The sequence below is a fragment of the Falco cherrug genome, chromosome 5 (assembly GCF_023634085.1).
Source record: "Falco cherrug isolate bFalChe1 chromosome 5, bFalChe1.pri, whole genome shotgun sequence".
In the NCBI taxonomy this organism is placed as follows: Eukaryota; Metazoa; Chordata; class Aves; order Falconiformes; family Falconidae; genus Falco; species Falco cherrug.
The window spans coordinates 75,478,675-75,499,718 of record NC_073701.1 but is presented as its reverse complement, the minus strand read 5'-3'; the positions used below and the strand labels follow the sequence as shown (position 1 = coordinate 75,499,718).

The following is a 21,044-nucleotide window of genomic DNA, read 5'->3' as shown; positions in this document are numbered from 1 at the left end:
TATTCAAAATGGCTACTTGATGCAAATTCAGCAAAATGAGTGCTAAGTTAACTTTCAGTGACATTGAAGAGAAAAATCTTACAGTTCTTTCATCTCTGGGTCAGGCCAAGTGAACAGGGTGAAAGAAGGACTGTAAGATGAACATTGAATCCTGAGAATATAAGTATTTATTACACACAAATAAACCCGAGGGATTTTATGATAGAGAAAACTAGCACAAGCAGAGTTTGTGGCAGTAGCCAAGAACCTGAGAACCAAAGTGATTAATGGCAACTTCAGGTTAAACATTAATTGTGAAGTCTTTAAAATCAGGTGTTTGTTATCATACCATCCATGCCACTCCCTACCCTCTCCTTCCCGAAACATCCTCTGACCTCATGTAGCTTTAGGTTGCAACACAAGTCCATGCTGGTTCTTTGCTGAGAACTACTATGAAGCATTAATTTGTTTCAAAGCTCAGAGTAAAACTGAGGTAAATAAAAATCTCTGCTCAAGTTTACAAATCGATTAATCTCAATGTGTCAGGACAGCAATATAGCTAATTAGGAAAGCACAGACAAAGGACAGCAGTGACCTGCTTTTTGGATCTGTCTGAATAAACTGTAGGGAAGGAAACTTCAGACAACGAGAGGCAGAATTCAGGAACAAGGGGACAAGACTGCAAAGAATGAAAATCTGCCTTAGATTTGGACAGACAGGAGTGTTGATACGCTTTTCACAAACGCAGTTCTGAGATCTGCCAGTACAGGGTGAACAGTTTTATTTAGTTTTAAAAGTAAGAGAACAAGAGATAAGCGAAGCTGTGTATTTAGAAAGAGGGAGGACAGGTACAGATTTGAGATGGGATTTATTACCCAAAAGCACAAGGACGGTAGATCTTTTAGGGAGAACATCAGCGAAAACAATGCAAAAGAGGAAGGGACCTCAGAATAGCCACAGCAGTCCAAAAGGTGAGGTAGAAGGAAAAGACGACAGTAAACAAGGTGTGAAATTGAGAAGCAAGAAGATCCATGATTTTCAATTTGAGGAAAGCAGTGGGTGGGGAATTCACTTACACATGTTTTATGGTGTAAAGTAATCCAAAAACAACTGACAGATTACAATGAACTCCAGGAGGATGGAACAACAGTTCCTAGCCAAAGGAAAGTTGTATTGGGATAAAGCATTTTGACCAATCAACCTTCCACTGCTCTTTTTCCCCTATGCCTTATGATATCACGAGTTGTTAAGATGATACCATGACTACGAACTCTAAAAGTTAGGCAAGATCACGTTTGTCCCATAGCTACTCTGAGCAAGCTTCCACTCAGCACTGAAACTTATAAGCTTACTCTTCACATTTGTTGAGGCTGTGCGTCCTCTAGTGCACACTGTGACAAAAGCACATACCAGTCCCATTAGTAATTGCTGCTGATAATCCTCTTCTTGAAAGAGAGGTACTAGCCTTTCCTCTGAGGAAAAAAAAAAAAAAAAAAAAAAAAAGAGCAAGAATCATTCAAGGACATGACACTATTGATGAGACTTCAACCAGCTTCAAAACTATTCAGAAATATACACAAACAGAAGTCGTGGTTTGATCTACTCACCTACAGAATAAGATAGCAAAGAATCAAGGACTGCGTAAGAGGGAAATGAGGAATGGAAAATAACTGGGTGTCCGCCATCTTCTCCCTCAAGCGCTTAACACAGGGGAACACAAGCCTGTCACGCCCCTTTCACAGTTCATTTGTGTTACTCTTTTCTTTGATATTTAAGTAAGAGTTATCACACAGCGTCATGGTAACACATATGCAATATGTGGCAAAACTCTGGCAAATGCATACGCTATTTAGATCTTGTCATTTACAAACAAACAAGCTAGAACAGCTGCATGGGTTTTCCATGGAAACGGCTAGACAGAAAGTAAATACGCCACAGAATCACCTCCTACTTTCCTGGTCCTCTCCCATGGCCTGGTTGCTTCTGTTATTCAGATATGCAGACCACTATTTAAAAGAACACAACTTGTCTAACTAAAATGGAAGGAGGTTATAGTATCTACTGAAATTTAACACCCTGTATTTCCTAATCAGTGCCTTTTGTCTACCAACAGCAACGGAAGAAAAACAATCTCCTATTTCATCAGGCAGCATAAAATCAAGTCAGCATTTTACAGACCCAAGCGCTAAATTTTTACGAAGTTATTTCCAGCCATCTTTTCTCATCTTAAAATGTATTTACTCCATCAGTTAGCACCACAAAGGCCTGTGTTGCTTGATTTTTAAAGGACCTGAAGAAAAATCTACAGGGAAGATACACTACATAGATGTTTGTTACTAGCTGGCTGCTATCTAGAAATTCTCTAGTAACAGTTAAACACCTGACTTGTTTATTAATAAGTCCTTTGGGAAAACACGAACCTGAGGGTTGAAAAGTTGGTACAAGGTCCCTCAAAGTCAGAGCGCGTAGCAATAACCAGCAGTGCTGAGGACGGCTGGTGTTAGAGACTGGAAATGAATGCACTGAAACTTCTTCTTAATAAAAGCAGCGAGCAGCACTTTCATCAGCATCACTTCACAGCCCACAGTGGCAGGGCACATAGAAGGCACTGATGTGTGAACAGCAAGAATGTAATTTACTACTAAATTCTGTTTTACTTGTTTGTGACAGAGGAACTGAGCATCACAAAATCTCAACTGTTCCTGGCCTAGGGAAATTAATCACATCTGCTTTCTCTACACCGTGATTTTTTCACCAGCCATAAACCTCCTACACTGAGGAGTTCCACAGGCAGCTGTAAGTGGCTAAGACTCAACAGTAACAAGGTCTCATTGGTATTCTGCTCCAGGAGAAAAATCCTGAAGAAGAAATCCTTAAGCAGACAAAGGTTTACTTCTCATTTTGTTAGACTAAATATGAAATAGGAAGTTTATTTTCAAGGGTTTCCTAGTCAGTATATGATCCTACCACTACTGGCAGACAGAAAGTTTTCCTCTAATTTAATAGCCACTCATCTTAATGCCTCAAACTCTTCAAGGCTGAAAACACACACAGCAATTATTTTTCAGCCAACAACAACTAGATGGAAATATTCTAATAAACTAATAAAATTTAAAAAAATAATTTCAGCTAGGGCTTACATCAAGACAAGCTTTACTTACCAGAGTCCCAAGCATCCAGATGAGAAAGCACCCTGAAGTTTGAAACAAAAATCAGCTTGTTTCATATGCATTACTCTGAAGGATTTCATATGGACATTAAAAAGCTTAAATAACCCTTTGATCTCTGAAAGGCAGCTAAAGAAATCCAAGAAATGTGACTACATTTATTAAAGATATTAAATAGCATTAAAACCCCTTCTATCTATCTAAGTTGCAGAAGATTAACTCTTCACATCTACCATAAATTCTCTAGCTCTAGAGGCCTGGATATTTCAGATCATGCTGTAGTGATTACAAGGATTCCAATAACTGATTTTCAGCTGGATTAATCTTCTTTAAAGTAAGATATCTAATCAGATACCTAATCAACTACTTAAATGGCATGTTAACTCCTTCAACATACTTCAACAAAACAAGAAAGGGTAAATATAATAGAAAGCTGTACCTACTTTTTGGCATTTTCAAAAATATTCCTCAAATACGCTGTGGTGGTTCTGTCCTCTCTCTGGTTTGTAAACAAACAAAAAACCCCAAATGAACAAAGCAGAAGGACAATAAAATACTCCCTGATAGAACACAGATGAGAAATGAAGCTGGTCTTCCCTCTGAATCGAAATGATGTACAGTGGGGCTTCAACCCACCTTCCAACTACCCATGCTCACAGGCACTCACACATCTAACCTACATGGCAATACAGGTATGTGCAAGCTCTGCTTTTGTTCAGTTTCTCGCCTTTTAACCTCTTTTTTATTTATTCTCTATTTTAACAGAGGAAGACTTACAGGCAATCACCTTTTACGTAAAATGACTGCAATTCTTTGCACTTCTCGTAATCAGATACCCATTTCTTTACCCTCAAAATAAAAAAAAGCCAGCTCTTCTGTGCTTGGCTTAAAAACATCCACTTCAGAGGCAGCTCTGGAGACTGTTTCAGCGCATGCACATTTACCTCTTCCGAAAGGTTACGCCACTCCCTCCTGAGCACATTACTGCGGTAATGCAACTGTGGCTCTGCATACTTGACACTCTCCAAGTTTGAGTTGAGTTTCTCCCAGAAGCCTCTGGAGTTTTGGAACTGCAAAGTATTGCAGGGAAAGCATGAATACAGGCTGCAAAATACCTCATCACTCTCCCACTAAGTAATTGGAAAGAACTCTGATTAATGTCGCTTTGTAACAATCTAAGTGAAAAAATGTTAAAAAAGTTATGCTGGTTTTGCCCGGTACTTTATTTCCTTGATTTGACGGCAGGGGTAGCACTTACTTAAACTTGAGGTCAAGATTTGGTGCCTATATTGCAGATACTTTGCCACCTTTGGATCCTTAAGTCACTGGGAAGAAATGAGCACTGCTAGGTCATAATCCAGCTGACCTATTCCTCGTGTTTGGGCTGGGAAGAACTGCACCGCAGACTACAGTGATTATTGTCTAGAGTACCGCTGACTGTAAAAGGAGCCTCAGGCAACCAACTGAGATGTAAATGTCTACACTTGGCCAAATAAATCCCATTCCTAGCTTCCAGCAGTTCTAAACAGAGGAACACCCCCACGACCCCGGAAGCTGCAGGCTGCCACTATTTTCAAGCTACATTAATACTTACATTGCAAACATCCACCTACCAGCCTCAAGTACCAGTGCCTCATCCCAGAAAAGAAACAAAATCCAAACATTTCCATAGCAATTCTAAAGCCTTCAACTCTAATGCTGCAACTAATCGAAACTCTGCTGTGAACAGACAGGAGGAAAAAAACCAAACAAATACACACTTGTGTCCTGAGCTAGTTCTTGGACTAAGTATAAAGATTTGAAGCTGCCGTTTATAAATGGGGGTGATGTGATCATTGCTGAGGAAGAGATGAGATTAAGGCAATTCTTTTGGGCAATTTTGAAAAACAGATGGTACTATCTGTTCTTGCTCCTCTTCACATACGTTTGTCTCCCAACAGACACTACAGTATTGCCATTCCAAGGAAGAGAAGCACGAGTTCACACTATTCCTCCATCTTGCATTAACACACTGGATTTTGCTCTCTCCCCCCTACTTTTCTACAATGACAGTAACTTTAGAAGAAAAGTTCAGAAGTCCTTAAAACCACTTCCTACTGTCAACTACAATTTGTCAAGGAAAATAAATTGCAAAGACTCAATCCTGCCAGACACTTCCCTCTTGCTGCCAGTGCTGGTTGTCACTTCATTGTTGTAGCTGCAGCAGAGAAAAATAAACCTAATTTTTGCTTCACGTTAGTTACATTTAGCAGCTGGAAACTAGGAGTGCATATAGCACCGTATGTTCACTCTGCTGAAGCTAACTAACAAGATCTACAACCTACTACTACAGCATGTTGCCTAAATGTTACCAATATGAACTCAGAGAAATGTCAAGAATATAGCATAAGGGTATCATCTAATGACCGACTTATGCAACTGCGACAGCACCACCACTGTAAAACTGCACTCAGGCCACACTGGATTTTGTTTGATGTGTAGCAGGGGGAAAGCAATACAGCAAGTTTCTTTCAAATATTAAATCTGTAACAGGAAATGGTAGACGTCAGAATTAAAAGCAGACACCACGGAAAATCTGCACTGTATTAGATCTCTTTAAAAAGTCTAATGTTTCAAATAAAGGATTATTTTAATTCTGTTATTTCTTGAGAATCATCAGGACAAGGACTAGAAAGAGAAGGCTTCTTTGTCTTAGGTGGTGTTTATTTTGCAGACATTTCTACAGAGAGTCAGGAATTAATACCTAAGCATGAACACCTAAAAGACGTTGTATTACCAGAAGTCAAAGCAAGGCCTTGCCAGGTTGCAATCCATGAAAAGCTCCCATGAAGCCCTTCCTAAGCAGTGGTTTTTGAAGAGCTCTCTGCTACACCCCTCTGAAAGGATGCTGGGTGACAATGACCTTTAAGAGGTGCATCCTCTCTGGGGGAACTGTAGCACTGCGTCTTCCTGGTAGCGAAGGTATTCAGAGCTGTGTAACTGGCTATGTAGCTGTACAGGCAGCTACTCCCTGAACATCACTCTTCACCCCAGTGGCTCAGCTCAGCATGAGGAGAGGCTGCCTTTTCCCATGCTGACCTCTCCGACAACTGCTTGCACTACACATTTTCACTCTTCTTTTGGACCTCCTCCTGTTTTCTTCCCTTCCTCCCCCTGCCCTTCCTTCTCCCCTTCTGATCAAGCCTGTTTGTACCCTTTCAAGTTTGGATTCTGTGTTTAAAAAGGAAAAAAAAAAAATCAGACTCTTATTAATGGCAATCCTTATGTAAAGCTTTTTGACAGTTGGACTTACTGCTCCCCCTTTCTCACAAACTCTCTCAGTATCTCTTACGGAACACGGATTTAGTTATAAAAATACACCCGTTACCCAAATAGCACATTTTTTTTGTGAATATGGACGTAGCCCTTCCAAAAGCTGTCAGCAATTCATGGGCTTGAGAACTCCAAAAAGCTTCTCAAAGCAACAACTAACCATTATTTCTGTGAAATGCTATAAATCTTCGCAAAAGAAATACTACTTGCAGGACCAAATTTGTCACCAGGGTCTGACCTGTGATGCTAACAACATCCACCAACTAAACCACCAACCGACCACTTGAACTCGAGCCATGGTGGGTTTGTGTCACTGGAGTGGTACAAAGCAGCCAAAGCACTAAACCTTACCCTGTGTATTATCATCTTTGTCCTCACTGAAGAGTCACAGCAATTTGCAGACAAAAGTAGCAGGAAATATTTGTCTTTAGTTCAACTCTGACCTTTTCAATCTGTTTAGGTTTCAGACAGAAATAGGAAATGAGTTCCACAATCAGGAAGTATAGCTGCTAAAGGCATTTGCCCTCACGGGCTTCAGGTTCAACCTCAGCAAATTAAAGGCCTGCTAACTCTGACCTCAGTGAATTACAGGGATTATCTTGCAACAAATTTTCTCAAGATCTGATTTTCCCAGGTGTCCCAGTTCTCAGGGCAGACTTCCCAAGCAAAGCATGCAAAGCCTGATTCCCCGACAGCAGTCATGTGAGTCTGTAGCAGCACAGCTGTGATGCATTGTTGCAGAGTGAGGGAGCAGAGGGTAATTTCACTGATTTTAGAAGATTTAGTGAACAGTGAAGCTTTATGAGCTAATTATAAGCACTGGGGAGGAAACAGGCTCTCACCTCTTTAAAGTACTACATGAAACAATATTGTCATGTATCCAGAGCCTACTCCCACATGTTACTGGTAGTGTTGAGTCCAAGCTCTGACTCTTCCCATTAGCCTTCCACAACAAGCTGCTTATTAAAAGCTTCTTTCAGATTTTGTAGGGGAACACCTAGGAACATTTCAAGAATTACTCTAAACTGGAGCTGAGGGAGTAGAATGGAAGATGGGAAGAATCATTCATGTTTTCAACGGAAAGTACAATTTCCTACCCAAACAGCATGTGCTCTCCCCATCCAGCTCCCTGCCTTTTCCCGGCTGTGCAGGAATTCATCTAGATTTAGCTAGCCAAAGCCCTGACATCACTGAAATCACAGGATGCTCTGGACAAAACAAAGTGAGAGGGTCATGAACCATTGGTACCAATGACAGCACAATGAATATCCCTCAAAGTGAGGGTATGTAGAGATATATATCTGTTGTGTCAAGTTTACCTCCAGCTAATGAAGTCAAAAAATGAAGAGGTATCCATCAAATCTAACAATAATTAATTCCTGCAGTATCTTCCCTCTTGAATGGAAGAAGTCTTTTCAGAAAGGGAAAAAAAAATATCTTTGAGCTAGCAAACATCAGTCTGAATAAAAGATACTTTGGTAAATGCATAAGCCATTTCAAACAGGTCAATCATCTGTTCACCCCTATTTTTGGATAAGGCTGTGGGGGACATTGCTTCATTAGCATTTATCACATCCCCACCCCCCAAAACAAGCAAGCTCCTAATCAGCAAATAGATATGTGTTTTTTATATTGGAACTTACCACTAACATAGGTAAAGAAATAATGTCTGTTGTACATGTTACTCCAGGGATAGTCTAAAAATACAGACAAATTGTAAGAACATAAATAATTTAGCATAAAACATGGGCCTGTTTGGGTATCCAAGTGAATCTCCATTACCCGTTTCCTTTGTGAAACTAGCTAGCTAGCCAAAAACTGTACATTCAGTTTTGCAAAAAAAAAAAAGTGGAAGATGTTCTCCTCATCCATCTCATTTAAAAAAAGACAATATATTAGAACAGTGTCAGATCAGAGAAATTAAAATAAGCTATCTACTCTAACTATAGACTCTTGCCTAAAATTATTTTACTTCTGCAGACTTACTCACAAATCTTAACTCTACTGATACTGTTTGTCTTTGAAATAACTGCATGGGTTTGCCAGTTAAATATATTCTGTATTCGTTATAAACCTCATACAATAAGCAATAAACTAATACCTCATTATGAAAGCAAAGATTTAATCATCCATTCCATTAAAGTAGCTGTTCTTGTTATTTATAAATGCTTTTATTGTTGACAAAAAAAAAGGAATCATGGAAAACACCACTAAGATTAAGACTTGACAAAATAAAACGGGCATAACGCACAGACATGGATTCAGAGCAAGTCTATGAAAAGGTAAGCATACGATCTATATTAAGAGAGAATAAAACCTCTCTAGAGCTAGACTGCCTCCAGCTATTAATTCAAGTACCAGATGTTATCTTACCCCAATCCAGTCAAGCAGTGAAGTGTAGGGCAAAATTTTATCCAGGTTTTGAGTTTCTGGACACATTCTGCAGTACAGGGAGGCTGAACACAATGTAAAAGGTTTGTAAGGGCAAGATGGTATAAACTATTAGTTAACAAGAGTAAGATTCACAGTCAGTTCTCTATCTAAGATTTTTTTACGGATAAATCCTGCCACTGTCTCCGAAACACCTTCCCTCATGGTGGAACTGGTCCCATTCTGTGCACAAAGGGAGGAAGAGAAGCCCAGATGGCTGCAGGGCCAGGTCAGCTGCTTGGCTACAGCTCAGCACTGCAGGGGTCCTTTGTACAAAGGCTCAGGGCACAGGACATGCACTGACTAGGCTGAGGAATCAGCTATTAGAAGAAAGTATCATGAGGCATTAAATCCTTACAAAAAAACGGTTTGGGCTAGCCTAGAGGAGATTTGTTCCTCTGCTCCAGTCTCCACTACTTATAGCCCAAATATCTGAGACAGAGGCTATGCAGAATTTGCCCTCCAGTGACCTAAAATAACAATAAATCCATTTGCGTCACTAAATAGAAGCATGCATTTGAAAAGTTTTATTGCCAATCTGATTTTGAGAGTACTGATTTAGATTTAGACTACTGATACTGTGTCTAACACCACAAAATGCAAGTCAGTTAACATAAATCATAACTAGCAAGTTTGGAAAGAAAAAAGCGCCAGTTTGTGACATTGTGGCTTTTCCTTGTCACAGCTTAAGGTATGCAGGAAAAGAAATACTTACCAATGATAAATTCTTGAATGGGATCAAAAGAATGACATGTTGACAGGTTCTCAGAAATCCACCAAATAATCTGTCAGAATGACAACAGGGGAGTTCATCACATCTCTCTCTTTAAATGTGCATTGTAACAGACTATAGAACCTGTTTTCGGTAGTAACAGTTTGCATGAAGTAGTGATACAGAGATAGACGTTTTCAGGATAGCCTTGACCAATAAAGTGGTTTGGGCAGCCCAGCTGATGAGTCTCTGGCACTGCCAAAAGGTACATGTGAATCAGGACTTTCCTTCAGCATTCTTCATGACCCGAACACCTTGCTTTGTATAAGACATTAGTCACTGCAAAAGAACTTAAAGGAGGTTTTCTTCCCACCTGCATTTCCAAGTCTTCTGTGTGTCGGAAGTACAACAGGGCACAATGTAGAGCGGCCAATCTTTCGCTGTCTCGTTTGCTGTTCTGTAGGAACTGTAGTAAGGCACTGTCACTGATGCTCACAGCATACATGCTTCCTACACGGCAATCCAAGACCGTTGACACAAGTGGGGATCGGATGGAGATGTTTTGCAACATGTCAATTCTTGCATCCTCACCTGAAGAACATTGGTTTGAGAATAAAAAGGACTAAGGACACAAAATTTGGCTGCTACTGGTATTTCTCTTAAGACTTCCAGGTCTCCAGGAGTAAGAAACAGCCTGATTCTTGTACTAACTGCCCTGCTATTAGGCTGAAGAGGAGGAGGAATGGTGCTGGCTGGGTAAAGGAAGTAAATGAGTAGCTGAGTCCATACTCAGTTCTCTCCTTCCCTACTGCTGAAGCACAGGTGTACAGATTTGAGGCTCCAAATGCTGTCACAGGACAAATCAGAGCACATAGGATGGAATAGAGAAGGGCATAAGGCTAGTAATAGAGATTCCACAGTATAAGTTTAGCACCTGACCATACTGGTAGGGTTCAGAACTGCTCACATGCAGAATCGGGATACAAACTTGTATCGGTCAATCTCTTACCATCAATCCAACAGCTAGAACAGGAAGGTTCTGCTCATTATATGTAATGATTACTTACTGAAACATCAATCAAAACCACTTCATCTATTCTAGTACTAAAGTTCACCACCACAATACTATACAGTAGTATTCCAGACCCTTGGCATCAGAGAAATCAGGCCCACCATACAACAGTGACGACTTCCACTCATTTCTAGTAATACTGCATTATGTATATACAACAGTTAGTTAGCTTCCTGTGATGCTGCCCATGCACCAGTTCCCACTACTTACCACTCCTTCACCCAATCAGAAGAACAGATTTCTGTTTTCAAACAAAGGACCACCACTTCCAAGAATAACTCACTTCCCATAAAGACACGTTTGTTGGAAAAGAAATAACGTGCCTCTTGGATGAGACTCTAAATCAAATTGCATCAGCCTGATCAGGTGAAGGAAACACAGATTTCCTCTCCCCACACCCTCCAAACACACACATTTAGAGCAACTCAATTGGAGGAAGGAAATGTAAAATCAAATTTACATCTCCATGTGAAATCTGAGAACAGTAGAGGACCGAGAAGCATGTGCAAAGATGAGGGAAGGGAAACTATGAAACCAAGGCAAAGAATTTCAAATTCAGTGAAAGGTCACCTTCCATTTCATAACAATCTAGAAGTATGTAATAGATGAAGTATGAAATGTCACTTCAGATTCTCTTTTTAAAATGGAAAGTGGCAAAAATGCCATTCTTGTTTTTTCAATCTCTCTCCTTCTTCAGAACACTGCAATAATGCAAACATTGAGAAACACAACTTTCGCATAAAGATATTTGAAAAAGTTTCCACTACAACAATAAAATTACTTCAAGCAGCAGTGTTACCATACCTGTCAGAAATAAACTATAGCACAGCAGGTCAGGATGCTGAATATTCAAGAGGTGCAGGAACTGGCCAGGCAAATAAGCAGCCACATAATAGTCTATTTAAAGAAATAACAGTGGTCAATATAGCACTTGTTCACTTATTTGTTTTAAGAGGCTGTTTCACATGATTCTCATCTTGGCCCACTTCTCACTGATGCAATTGATTATATCTAGGAAATATAAAAGGAGTTAATTAAAGCTGCTGTTGTATTAACACAGGAAACACTAGCAATACATTTGGGTTTCCAGGGGAGGATTCAAGAGGCTTGAGACACTCAAGAACTCAGCAGCTGATCTCCGGAGCATATTCTGAGGCAATTTCAGAGGAAGTTGCCTAATAGTGAGGTGCTACAGTATCAAATGACAAATATAGAAGAAAAAAAACCACAAACCCAAATGAAAACAAAACCCGAAGCACCAAAATAACACAACTACTTAAAGTCAAGAAAAAAATCAAAAACTTTGCCTTCTAGAGAAGGGTTAGCTATTTGTCTCCCTACTGGGGACACAGAATGGCAGTCACACAGGGAAGTAACACAAGTAACCTACCAAGATTCATAAAAGCTACTTCCTTCAATTGATGAGATTCTGTTCTTTCTAGAGAAACTGTAAAAGTTTTGTTGTAACCTGGGGAAAAATAACAATACTTTTAAAAAAACCAAACAACACACACCATCTGTTAAAAGCCAAGTATGACTGTATAGCTAGAAACCAGCAGTGCCAATTCACCCAAGCAGGGATATTTTAGACTGTTTTACAGGCTTGTCTGCACAGACAGATTTACTTCACTCTAAACAGAATTGCTGCATACTTAGACCCGCACCCACACAATGTAGTTCTTTAGTATGCAGAAAGTGGCCACACACTACACAGTCTGTGTTCATGTTTAAAGAAGCATTCCATCTCAGAGCAAGCTTGTGTAAAAACACCTCCCCCCTAAAAAAAAAACCAAAAACCAAACCCAAATACAAATCCTTTATGTAGCTGTGCTTTGCTTTTTTGTGATCTTTCAACTGCTTTAAAGAATTTCCAGTTTGTTTATCTGCATGCCCTATTGCTGTAATTTAGTTCAGTTCTGTTTAAACATAGGCTAATTTCAGAACTGCTGTGTTTGCATGGGCTTTGCATCAGCACAGCTGTTGTTTTATTCTAGACTTACACCATACTTCTTCTGGCATTCAGTAAGAATGACATAGAGCCCTCAAACATCCGCAATCTCTGAGACTCAAAGCTAAGGATTAAAATAACTAAGGAGATAATGACTGGCCTCCGAATGTCCATGCTGCAATATCCTAATGGCTGAATGGTGTCATGATCAGGATGCTACTTAATACTGCATGAAAATTCAAGATAAGACAATATAGCCACAGTTTACAGGACCACCAAGGAAACAAACAGATCATGAGCCATGCTTCAGCCACTCATCCAGGACTTTGATTCCTGACCTGAGCAGAGAAATATGCTTTATCTATGCTAAAAAAAAAAAAAAAAAAAAAGAGACCTCCAAAACCAACAGCAACACTACAGATGAAAAGGAATCTAAAAGAGCTTTTCACACAAGATACTGACTGATGTTTGCTTGCAATGAGTCAGTACACTCATGATTACCACTCTGTTACTTGCTAACACAAACACATGCAAACTAATACCAGGACCGCAGAATACAACTGCAACATCGTGTCTTCTGTGTTTATGCTACATCAAGCAACTGCTTTAACGGGTGGGAAGCTTCCTTTTGAGTTTACAGATGCGGCAGCACAAACTGAATTCCTTTTATGTCTCCAAAACATGGCTTATAGACCTGATATAACACTGCTTCTGTGGGTCACTCCAGGACCAGTCTTAAAATCCTCTTGTACAACTGATGAATCTTGCATGAATCCATAAACAGCTCTGCACCAAACAACTCCATTCCATGAAGGTCATTTTAGATGCAGCTGGTCAATTTCACCATATTAATCCTCAATTTCTTCTTGGTATAGATAGGGATGTACAAGGGCCATAGTCAGCTCCAAGCAACGCAACTACCCTTCAGCTACACATCAAGTACATCTGGGGAAATGCACTGTACCGTCACACCCAGAATGGACTTTCCCAATTTGTTAATGCCTTCAAGAACACAAAAATGCAGTTCATTCAATCCCACAACATTCCAGCAGCAAAGAAACATGCTTCCACACACACGAAAGCAAACACTTGAACAGAGGTGTGTTGTCAATTTGAACATGGTTATTCCATACTATGCAGTTTTACAAATCGAGGAATAATTCACCTCTCTCCTCCATATATCAAATGAGAAAGATCTTGCTAATGACAAGTTTTATTCTGATTAGAATAAAACAATATTCTTCATTCAAGAAAAAAAAACAGGTGCTTGAGCACCACTTAAATAGCAACTGTTCTTACAGTCAGTGGGTGTTGCACCTGTTGCTGTGAAAATGACATGTTGAACTGGAACTCTTAACACACATTCAAGCTAAGAGCTGCTGGCTATTTCCCATACAAATGCCTTATGGCATAAGTACAACACACCTGCAAGCTCCCACAGATTTCACTGATGTTTGTGCTCAGCATGCCAGAAAGCCTGGGTAGAAATAAGGGACCAAATTAATAGCCACTCACAAGGCCGCTGGTTTGAAGCCACTCGTTCAGCATCAGGCAGGAAGTCTACAGCAGGGAAGTCAATTTTGCAGCTTAAGGCAGCTGCTGTCTTTAAACACCAGCCACAGTAGTTTATTGTTTGCAGACTTCAGTAGTTACTTGTTTTGCAAGGCATTCTGTGACTTTTTCAGCAAAGTGACATTCTCCAAAACAAAGCATAACTTCACAGTTTAATCTTACCTTTATGTAAAAAATACACGGAGTACATTATTTCATCAGGAGTATCACAGGCTAGAGTACAACACACACACAAGCCTCCTAAAAAGACAAAAAAAAAAAAAACCCCAAAAAATGACTTGTGTACCTGAATACCTAGACATCCTTACACTGCACAAAACTAAAGCAAGACTGTTTGAAATGATAAACTAAAATTAATCTCTCAGAAAAGGTATTTACCTAGCGAAACACAAATTAAGAGAAAACAGAGGAGGCAATACAGCACACAATGGAAACCTGGGTTCTGACATGGCAAGTTCTTCCCTTTAGAAGTACATTTTTAGCCTCTCACAGTAAAAAAAAAAGAAACTGATCAAGCCTTTCTCTCCACAGACTCCTCAACCTCTACATAATTTCTGTTCAGGGACTGTCAAATATGCACAGAACATAGTAAAACACAGTTTGTTTGCTTTCTAAGTAATTTCATATTGGCAGCAGCATAACACACTACTAGAGCTTTCTCACACTAGAAATGATAGTCACTTCTCCCCTTTATAGCCCCAAGAGCCATTAATTCCTTTTTTAGGAGACAAGTCAGTCCTTAGCACAAACTTATTTCAGCCAAGGTACTTTGTGCAGGAAAGCTCCCTGCTCCCAGCCTAATTTTAAATCAGACTGATATTATTTTGACTCCACTGTATGACAGCCCTCCCTCCATTTCTTATAAAATTAATCCACTTACTCTGATGCTTTGGCATTCATGTTAGAAAAAGCTTTCAAACCACATTATCCCCAATATAGTTGCAAAAAATGAGCCACAATTATGACCATTCACCTTTAACCTTTACTGAAAGTTTATCACTTAAAAAAAAAAAGAAAGAAAAAGGTAATACTAACACAGATACTGCTCTGTAAAAATATAAAGGTGTATGTATACAAAGTATACAGAAAAAGACACAATATGGAAAAAGCACAAATACAAAAAAAGCACAGCTACCAAGGTATTATACTTGGTTAAATGCCTCATACTTCAGACCGCAAGGCTGTACCATAGCCACGATACAGATACAGCTGAGGCATTTCACACTTCTGGGGAAAGTAAATACTTTCTTCTGAGATGCAATTTTTTTCCCCCTGCTTATCCTTAGCTGATTGAATATTGTTTGATACAGTTTTGCTTGGATATTTGAGTCATTTAGACAATAGACAGGGCATTTTGCCAGAGCACTTGGCATCTTTCAGAACACGCATAATTTTTAAAGTAGCAGCATCAGGACACATAAGGAAGACTGGAACAGCTCCAGCAAACCACAATGCTGTTTTATTATCAGCAGCTCCCAACACTGCAAATTTCTTTCTTGTATGCTGGAGGCTAGTGTATACACTGTTCTATAAATCGTGGAACATGCAAGTGAGTCTGTTCAGATTGACATGTCAGTGGGTAATATATGCAAACTGATCACAAAAACAGTGGCTATGAGGGACCATTAATAGCATGTGCATCTTTCAACTCTAGGATACTGATCCCAATGTCAACAAACTGACCTATGAACAACAGAAAATACCAAATGGTGCTTCATTAATACAGACAGAAACAAGACAGACACAGATCAGCAATTACCCAAGCAATGTTACACCTGATACCATCTTGGCGATCACATTAGGGCAGCCAGAGACCGAGAACATAAAATAAGTTTCTTTCCTACCATTACCAGTGCTCTCTGCAAATTAAGAGCTGGGTTGTGCTGATGTAGGGAAAGCTTGTTATCCTATTGCATCTACATGGTAAGTGTTTCATGTGAAGGTAGAACCAGATCTTCCACACTATCCTTTTCAAAATAATTTGCAAACAGTAAGAGCTGTAGTTAAATGCCACAAGATTAGAAGACTCACATGAAGATATACTTGGATGAGCCCTTATCTTTTCAGAAATAAAAGGGAAAAAAGACCTCAATGACAACAAAGTTTTTCTTAAAAAAAAAAGGAGGCATTTAAAAAGTAAGCTCTACTCATACAGGGTAAACTGCAAGTTACTAACATTCAACAGAATTAGGGAAACAATTACAACTCTGCCACTTGATAAATAAACATCGTATCACTGAAAATTTTTTTGCTAAGAGTCACCTATGAAGACATGAAGTTTTCCCTAAGAAACCTGGAAACTTTAACTTAAAATTCCTCATTTCTATTCATGCAGAAGTGTAAGGTATAAGCCTGTACCAGTGTCTCCAAATGGCATCCATGTGTCACAATCCAAACACAACATTGCACCAGGGCATTTTGTCTAAACGTACTGGCTTAGGAGTGACTCGCCTCATCTAACTTCAGTCATCCAAACATCTCTCATTTAAACGCCTATAGAGCAAATGAAGAAATATGAATAGAAGCAACCAACCTCTCGAGATGCCTATTTCTCTCTATAAATATAGTCCAGATGCTTAACTTTTAGGCAGGTTAAGTTAGGTGACAGTAATCCAGGGTTTATATCATCTTACTGCCTGCACTTTTTTTAATACTGAGCAAATTTAATGAAAAGTACTTCTAAAGAGCTAAAAGAAAACATAAGAGCCCAATGTTTTTAAATAACCACTTAATTCTGGACATACAAAGTTAATTTTGAGATTACAACTGCTTCATCTCAGCTAATCTAGAAGTACATAGTGGCTTTTATCCACAGTCTGTGCTGAGTGTGAGGAACAGGGCTACTTTTCTGCTGCTGCGGAAGTTTGAGAAAGGAAGAGTGATCTCATTCAGAGTTCAGATTGGCAGTAGCCAATAGCAGTTTTATGAAATGGGAAATTCCATGGTATATTTAATTTTGAAGGCAATTAATCTTTGCCATAGATGTCCAAATGGTACAAATAGGGATATTGGCAACAATACTTGCAGTGTGCTAGCAGTTCCACAGAAGGCATAGTCTGCACCTAAAACAGCTTGTAGTCCAGTTTTGTGTACCGCCGCAAACAAGGGGCACAAAAGGGAACTGTAGTGTAATTATCCACATTGTTCTTTGACAGGTCAAAACCATTTGCTCCAAACTGCTACTCGAAATGGGTTGTGCAAAGTAGTCCTCCATTTCAAACAACATTCAATGAAAAGCCACATACGTTTAGTAATTGTCAAATTATGCGTTTTACATTATGCACAATAAAAAGCGCATGTGAAAGGTTCCACACAGAATTTATATACTGTGTTGGCAGATGGAAAAGAACATTTTACTTCAAGGTAACCAAACAACAGTCTTGCTGGAGGAAGACTTGAGTTTCGTTGTAAACTAAAAGAAGGTGCTTCAATCTGAATAAACCCTAGAGAAACATAGGTTTAAAAGGAAACATATATATACACAAATCAATAATATTTTCCATTATTGGACAGGCTATTTGTATAAGAAATAAGTCTGTCTTGCTAACAGAGAAAAAGTAGCCACCTAATCTACATTTGGTAGAAATGCAACTTGGCTTTCTCTTATTTCTAACTCATTCCCTTTAATCTCTGTAAGCATATTGTCTGCATCCATAAGAAAAAAAAAATAATCCATTTAAGGAACCTATATTTCACTTGATTTGCATTAATGGTCACTTCAATGCAACTGGCAAATACCTCAGCAATTTGCCTGTGTGTACACAGCACACCTTAAGTGAGATGTAAAGCCACTTCTGCAACATGTCACATCCCTATACAACTCTGTAGACTATTCAAAGGTTAATCAGATACCATCTCTGCTTGGCAGTATGGCCTAATTTAGAAGCTGAGAATGCAGGCATCTGTAATGAACAGATGCCTCTTGAGACCAGTATTTAATTAAAAAAAAAAAAAAAAAAAGCTTATGGTATGCATTAGGATGCAGGGAGACTCCTAAATCCTCAAGGTTTAAGAAACATTTTAGGTTTAGGTTTAAGGAATCATATATATACTAAACTAAGTATCACATACTTGGACATTCTAGGTATCACATGCTAACAGCAATATGAAGCTCTTCAAATCTTAGCACATACTCCATTTACACATGCCCACTCTGTAACACAAGTTACATACTATGTTGGATACCCAGACAACAGAACTAGCCAAAACCTTCCTTGAATTTACCTTCTAACATTTTTGGTCAGCTTTAACATTAAATTGCTCAAATATATTACACAACCATGCTTTGGTACCACCTGCATTCTGAAACCAGCAGAAGATGCTAGTGTGCTTAGACTGAGACATTTCGCCAATTGAGTGCATGATATCAGTTCTCTGAAGTTGGGCTACCAGAAAATTTGTGTGACTTTTATTGTTGATGTTCATATAATAAAAACCCTAGGTGGTACTCTTCAGCTCAACTTCAAATGCAGCTTTCATAAAGTAAAACAACTTAATGAGAAAAATAGTGCACAGTTGCCCTTTCCCTCTCTGCACAGTTACCTGTCAAGTACACACCAAAGGAATAAAAGTCTCACACTCACACAAAAAGTACAAATATATATATAACATCTTACAAAGAAATTTAGTAATCAGTTGTGATTACAATGTATGATAATTACTAGTGGAGATCATTTTGACAATACTTGCATTTATCTATTACCTGCTTTACTTGTAAAAACCTGAAGATTCAAAGATTTAGATGCAACATCTTGGTCTTGACAGTAATCGCATCCAAAATTTACAAGTCTATAAGCACATAAAGAACACTAAATAAATCACTTCTTCATCCACAGAGATTCATCACAACATAAAGATCACAACAGTCACTATGTAATCAAAACACAGAAATTATAATCAAATGTTCTCTAATGCAAGTTAAATCAGGCTTTAACCAATCTGCTCCACGGTAGTCAGAAATCAGAATCCCAAGACTGCACACCTATCAGAAGCCAACAATTCTGATTACACTTGCAACCTTCATATTCACTTACTGCAGCATTGTCCAACGATTCATATACTTTGAAGTGAGAGCAAGTTCAAACATTTATCATACCTAAGAACTCAAAGGCTTTGCAGCCTAACTACCATTCTTCTGTCTGTAAAGCTACATTTTAATCTGCAATTAGGCACACTAATTTCAGCAGAAATATTCAAAAAGAAAAGCACAAAATCACGTTCACATGGAACTTGTTAAACCATGATATTCTTTTTCAATCTTGTGCTGCACCTGTGCTTTAATGGTTTTACATATTGTCCTGGTTTCAGCTGGGATGGAGTTAACTTTCTTCTTGGTAGCTCGGGCAGTGCTGTGTTTTGGCTCTGATGTGAGAACAATGTTGATAACCCACTGGTGTCTTTAGTTATTGCTGGGTGATGTTTGTACGAAATCAGGGATTTTTCAGTTCCTTAGGCCCAGCCAGCCAGCGGGCTGGAGGGGCACAGGAGGCTGGGAGGGGACGCGGCCAGGACGGGTGGCCTGGGCTGGCCAAGGAGGTATTCCATGCCAGGTGACGTTATGCTGAGTATATAAACTGGGGGAAGAAGGAGGAAGGGGGGAAATTTGGCCTGATGGCGTCTGTCTTCCCAAGTAACCATTAGGCATGACGGAGCCCGGCTTCCCTGGGGATGGCCGAACACCTGCCTGCCCGTGGGCAGTGGTGAATGAATTCCTTGCTTTGCTTGCGTGCACGGCTTTTGCTTTACCCTTTTTCTCCACCTTTCCATTCTAATAATTATTATTATTGTTATTATTGTTGTTCTTACCTCTTTATTCTGTTTAAATTAAATTGTTCTTATCTCAACTCTCAAGTTTTACATTCCTTTCTGATTCTCCTCCCCATCCCTCCGGGTTGGGGGGAGTGAGCAAGTGGCTGCATGGTGCTTGGTTGCAGGCTGGGGTTAAACCACGACACCTATCTTTATAATCTACAAGTTCTATTTTTGCCATGCAGAACATGCAACAGAAGATTGTAGTCAGGCTGCTTTGGATTTTTTGTTGTTTTGGGTTTTCGTTTGTTTGTTTCTGGTTGGTTTGGTTTTTTCCAAAAAAGATTTTGATCCTGTAGGGATTTTTCTCCCAGATCTTCTGCAATAATTTTGAAAAAAATTATTATAGCATTGAAGCTCTCACGAGACTAGGATTTTTTCAGTACTAACTGCAAGAGGATAACACGGCTTGGGGCAATCTGCATGTGCAGTAGCACCATACTGAGGCTTCTGTATAGTGCAGAAACATTCTGAGCCACAGTTTGGGCAGGACAGAACTCAACTACCTTGAGTTATTCATATCAGATCTAGTAGCTTTGGCCTCCCTTTTTATTCACAAAGAGAAACAGGCCCTTTTGTAAATTCAACTGAAGACAGATGAGGATGAAATGAATTGTGACAGAGTCAGACCATCCTGACTAGTTTTTCCTCAGTCAAAAGGCAGCCTTAAAGAGACAAGCTCAGATGCACAGAAGACACAGAAGAATCAGACAAATCTTAGCCTTTGGATGCACAGGGTGCCTAGAAATAGCATTTTGGAAGAGAACAGAGTCTCATAGGCTATAAAAAGGAGCTACTGGTCTGGTTAACTGCCCAATAAAACATGTAACAGCAATCAAAAAAAGAGAGCTTCCCTTGATAGGAATTTTGACATCACCACTACAACATGTGCAAGATTAAAACAAATTAATTTAAATAGGTACAGAACACTCAGAGGGTTTAACCTATAGCTAGCTCTTCAGACAATTTTTTAAAATGGCACCAAAAAGCAGTCAAGCATTAAGTTACATTTTACAGTTAGCCACGATGAAAATGAGAGCAACT

General features: G+C 39.3%; 1 protein-coding gene across 2 annotated transcripts in view; it reads right to left on the bottom strand.

Moving 5' to 3' along the window:
* GSAP (gamma-secretase activating protein) overlaps nucleotides 1–21,044 on the bottom strand; it is a 50,014-nt gene that overhangs the window by 13,794 nt on the left and 15,176 nt on the right. For both annotated transcript variants that reach the window (XM_055712888.1, XM_055712887.1), the window contains exons 12-23: nucleotides 18,895–18,980; nucleotides 14,355–14,432; nucleotides 12,063–12,140; nucleotides 11,477–11,569; nucleotides 9,974–10,191; nucleotides 9,604–9,673; nucleotides 8,832–8,914; nucleotides 8,102–8,155; nucleotides 4,091–4,216; nucleotides 3,590–3,645; nucleotides 3,141–3,172; nucleotides 1,390–1,451 (exon numbers count right to left, since the gene is read on the bottom strand). In XM_055712888.1, coding sequence (XP_055568863.1) covers nucleotides 1,390–1,451; nucleotides 3,141–3,172; nucleotides 3,590–3,645; nucleotides 4,091–4,216; nucleotides 8,102–8,155; nucleotides 8,832–8,914; nucleotides 9,604–9,673; nucleotides 9,974–10,191; nucleotides 11,477–11,569; nucleotides 12,063–12,140; nucleotides 14,355–14,432; nucleotides 18,895–18,980 — 1,036 coding nt within the window. The remainder of the gene's footprint in view (nucleotides 1–1,389; nucleotides 1,452–3,140; nucleotides 3,173–3,589; nucleotides 3,646–4,090; nucleotides 4,217–8,101; nucleotides 8,156–8,831; nucleotides 8,915–9,603; nucleotides 9,674–9,973; nucleotides 10,192–11,476; nucleotides 11,570–12,062; nucleotides 12,141–14,354; nucleotides 14,433–18,894; nucleotides 18,981–21,044) is intronic.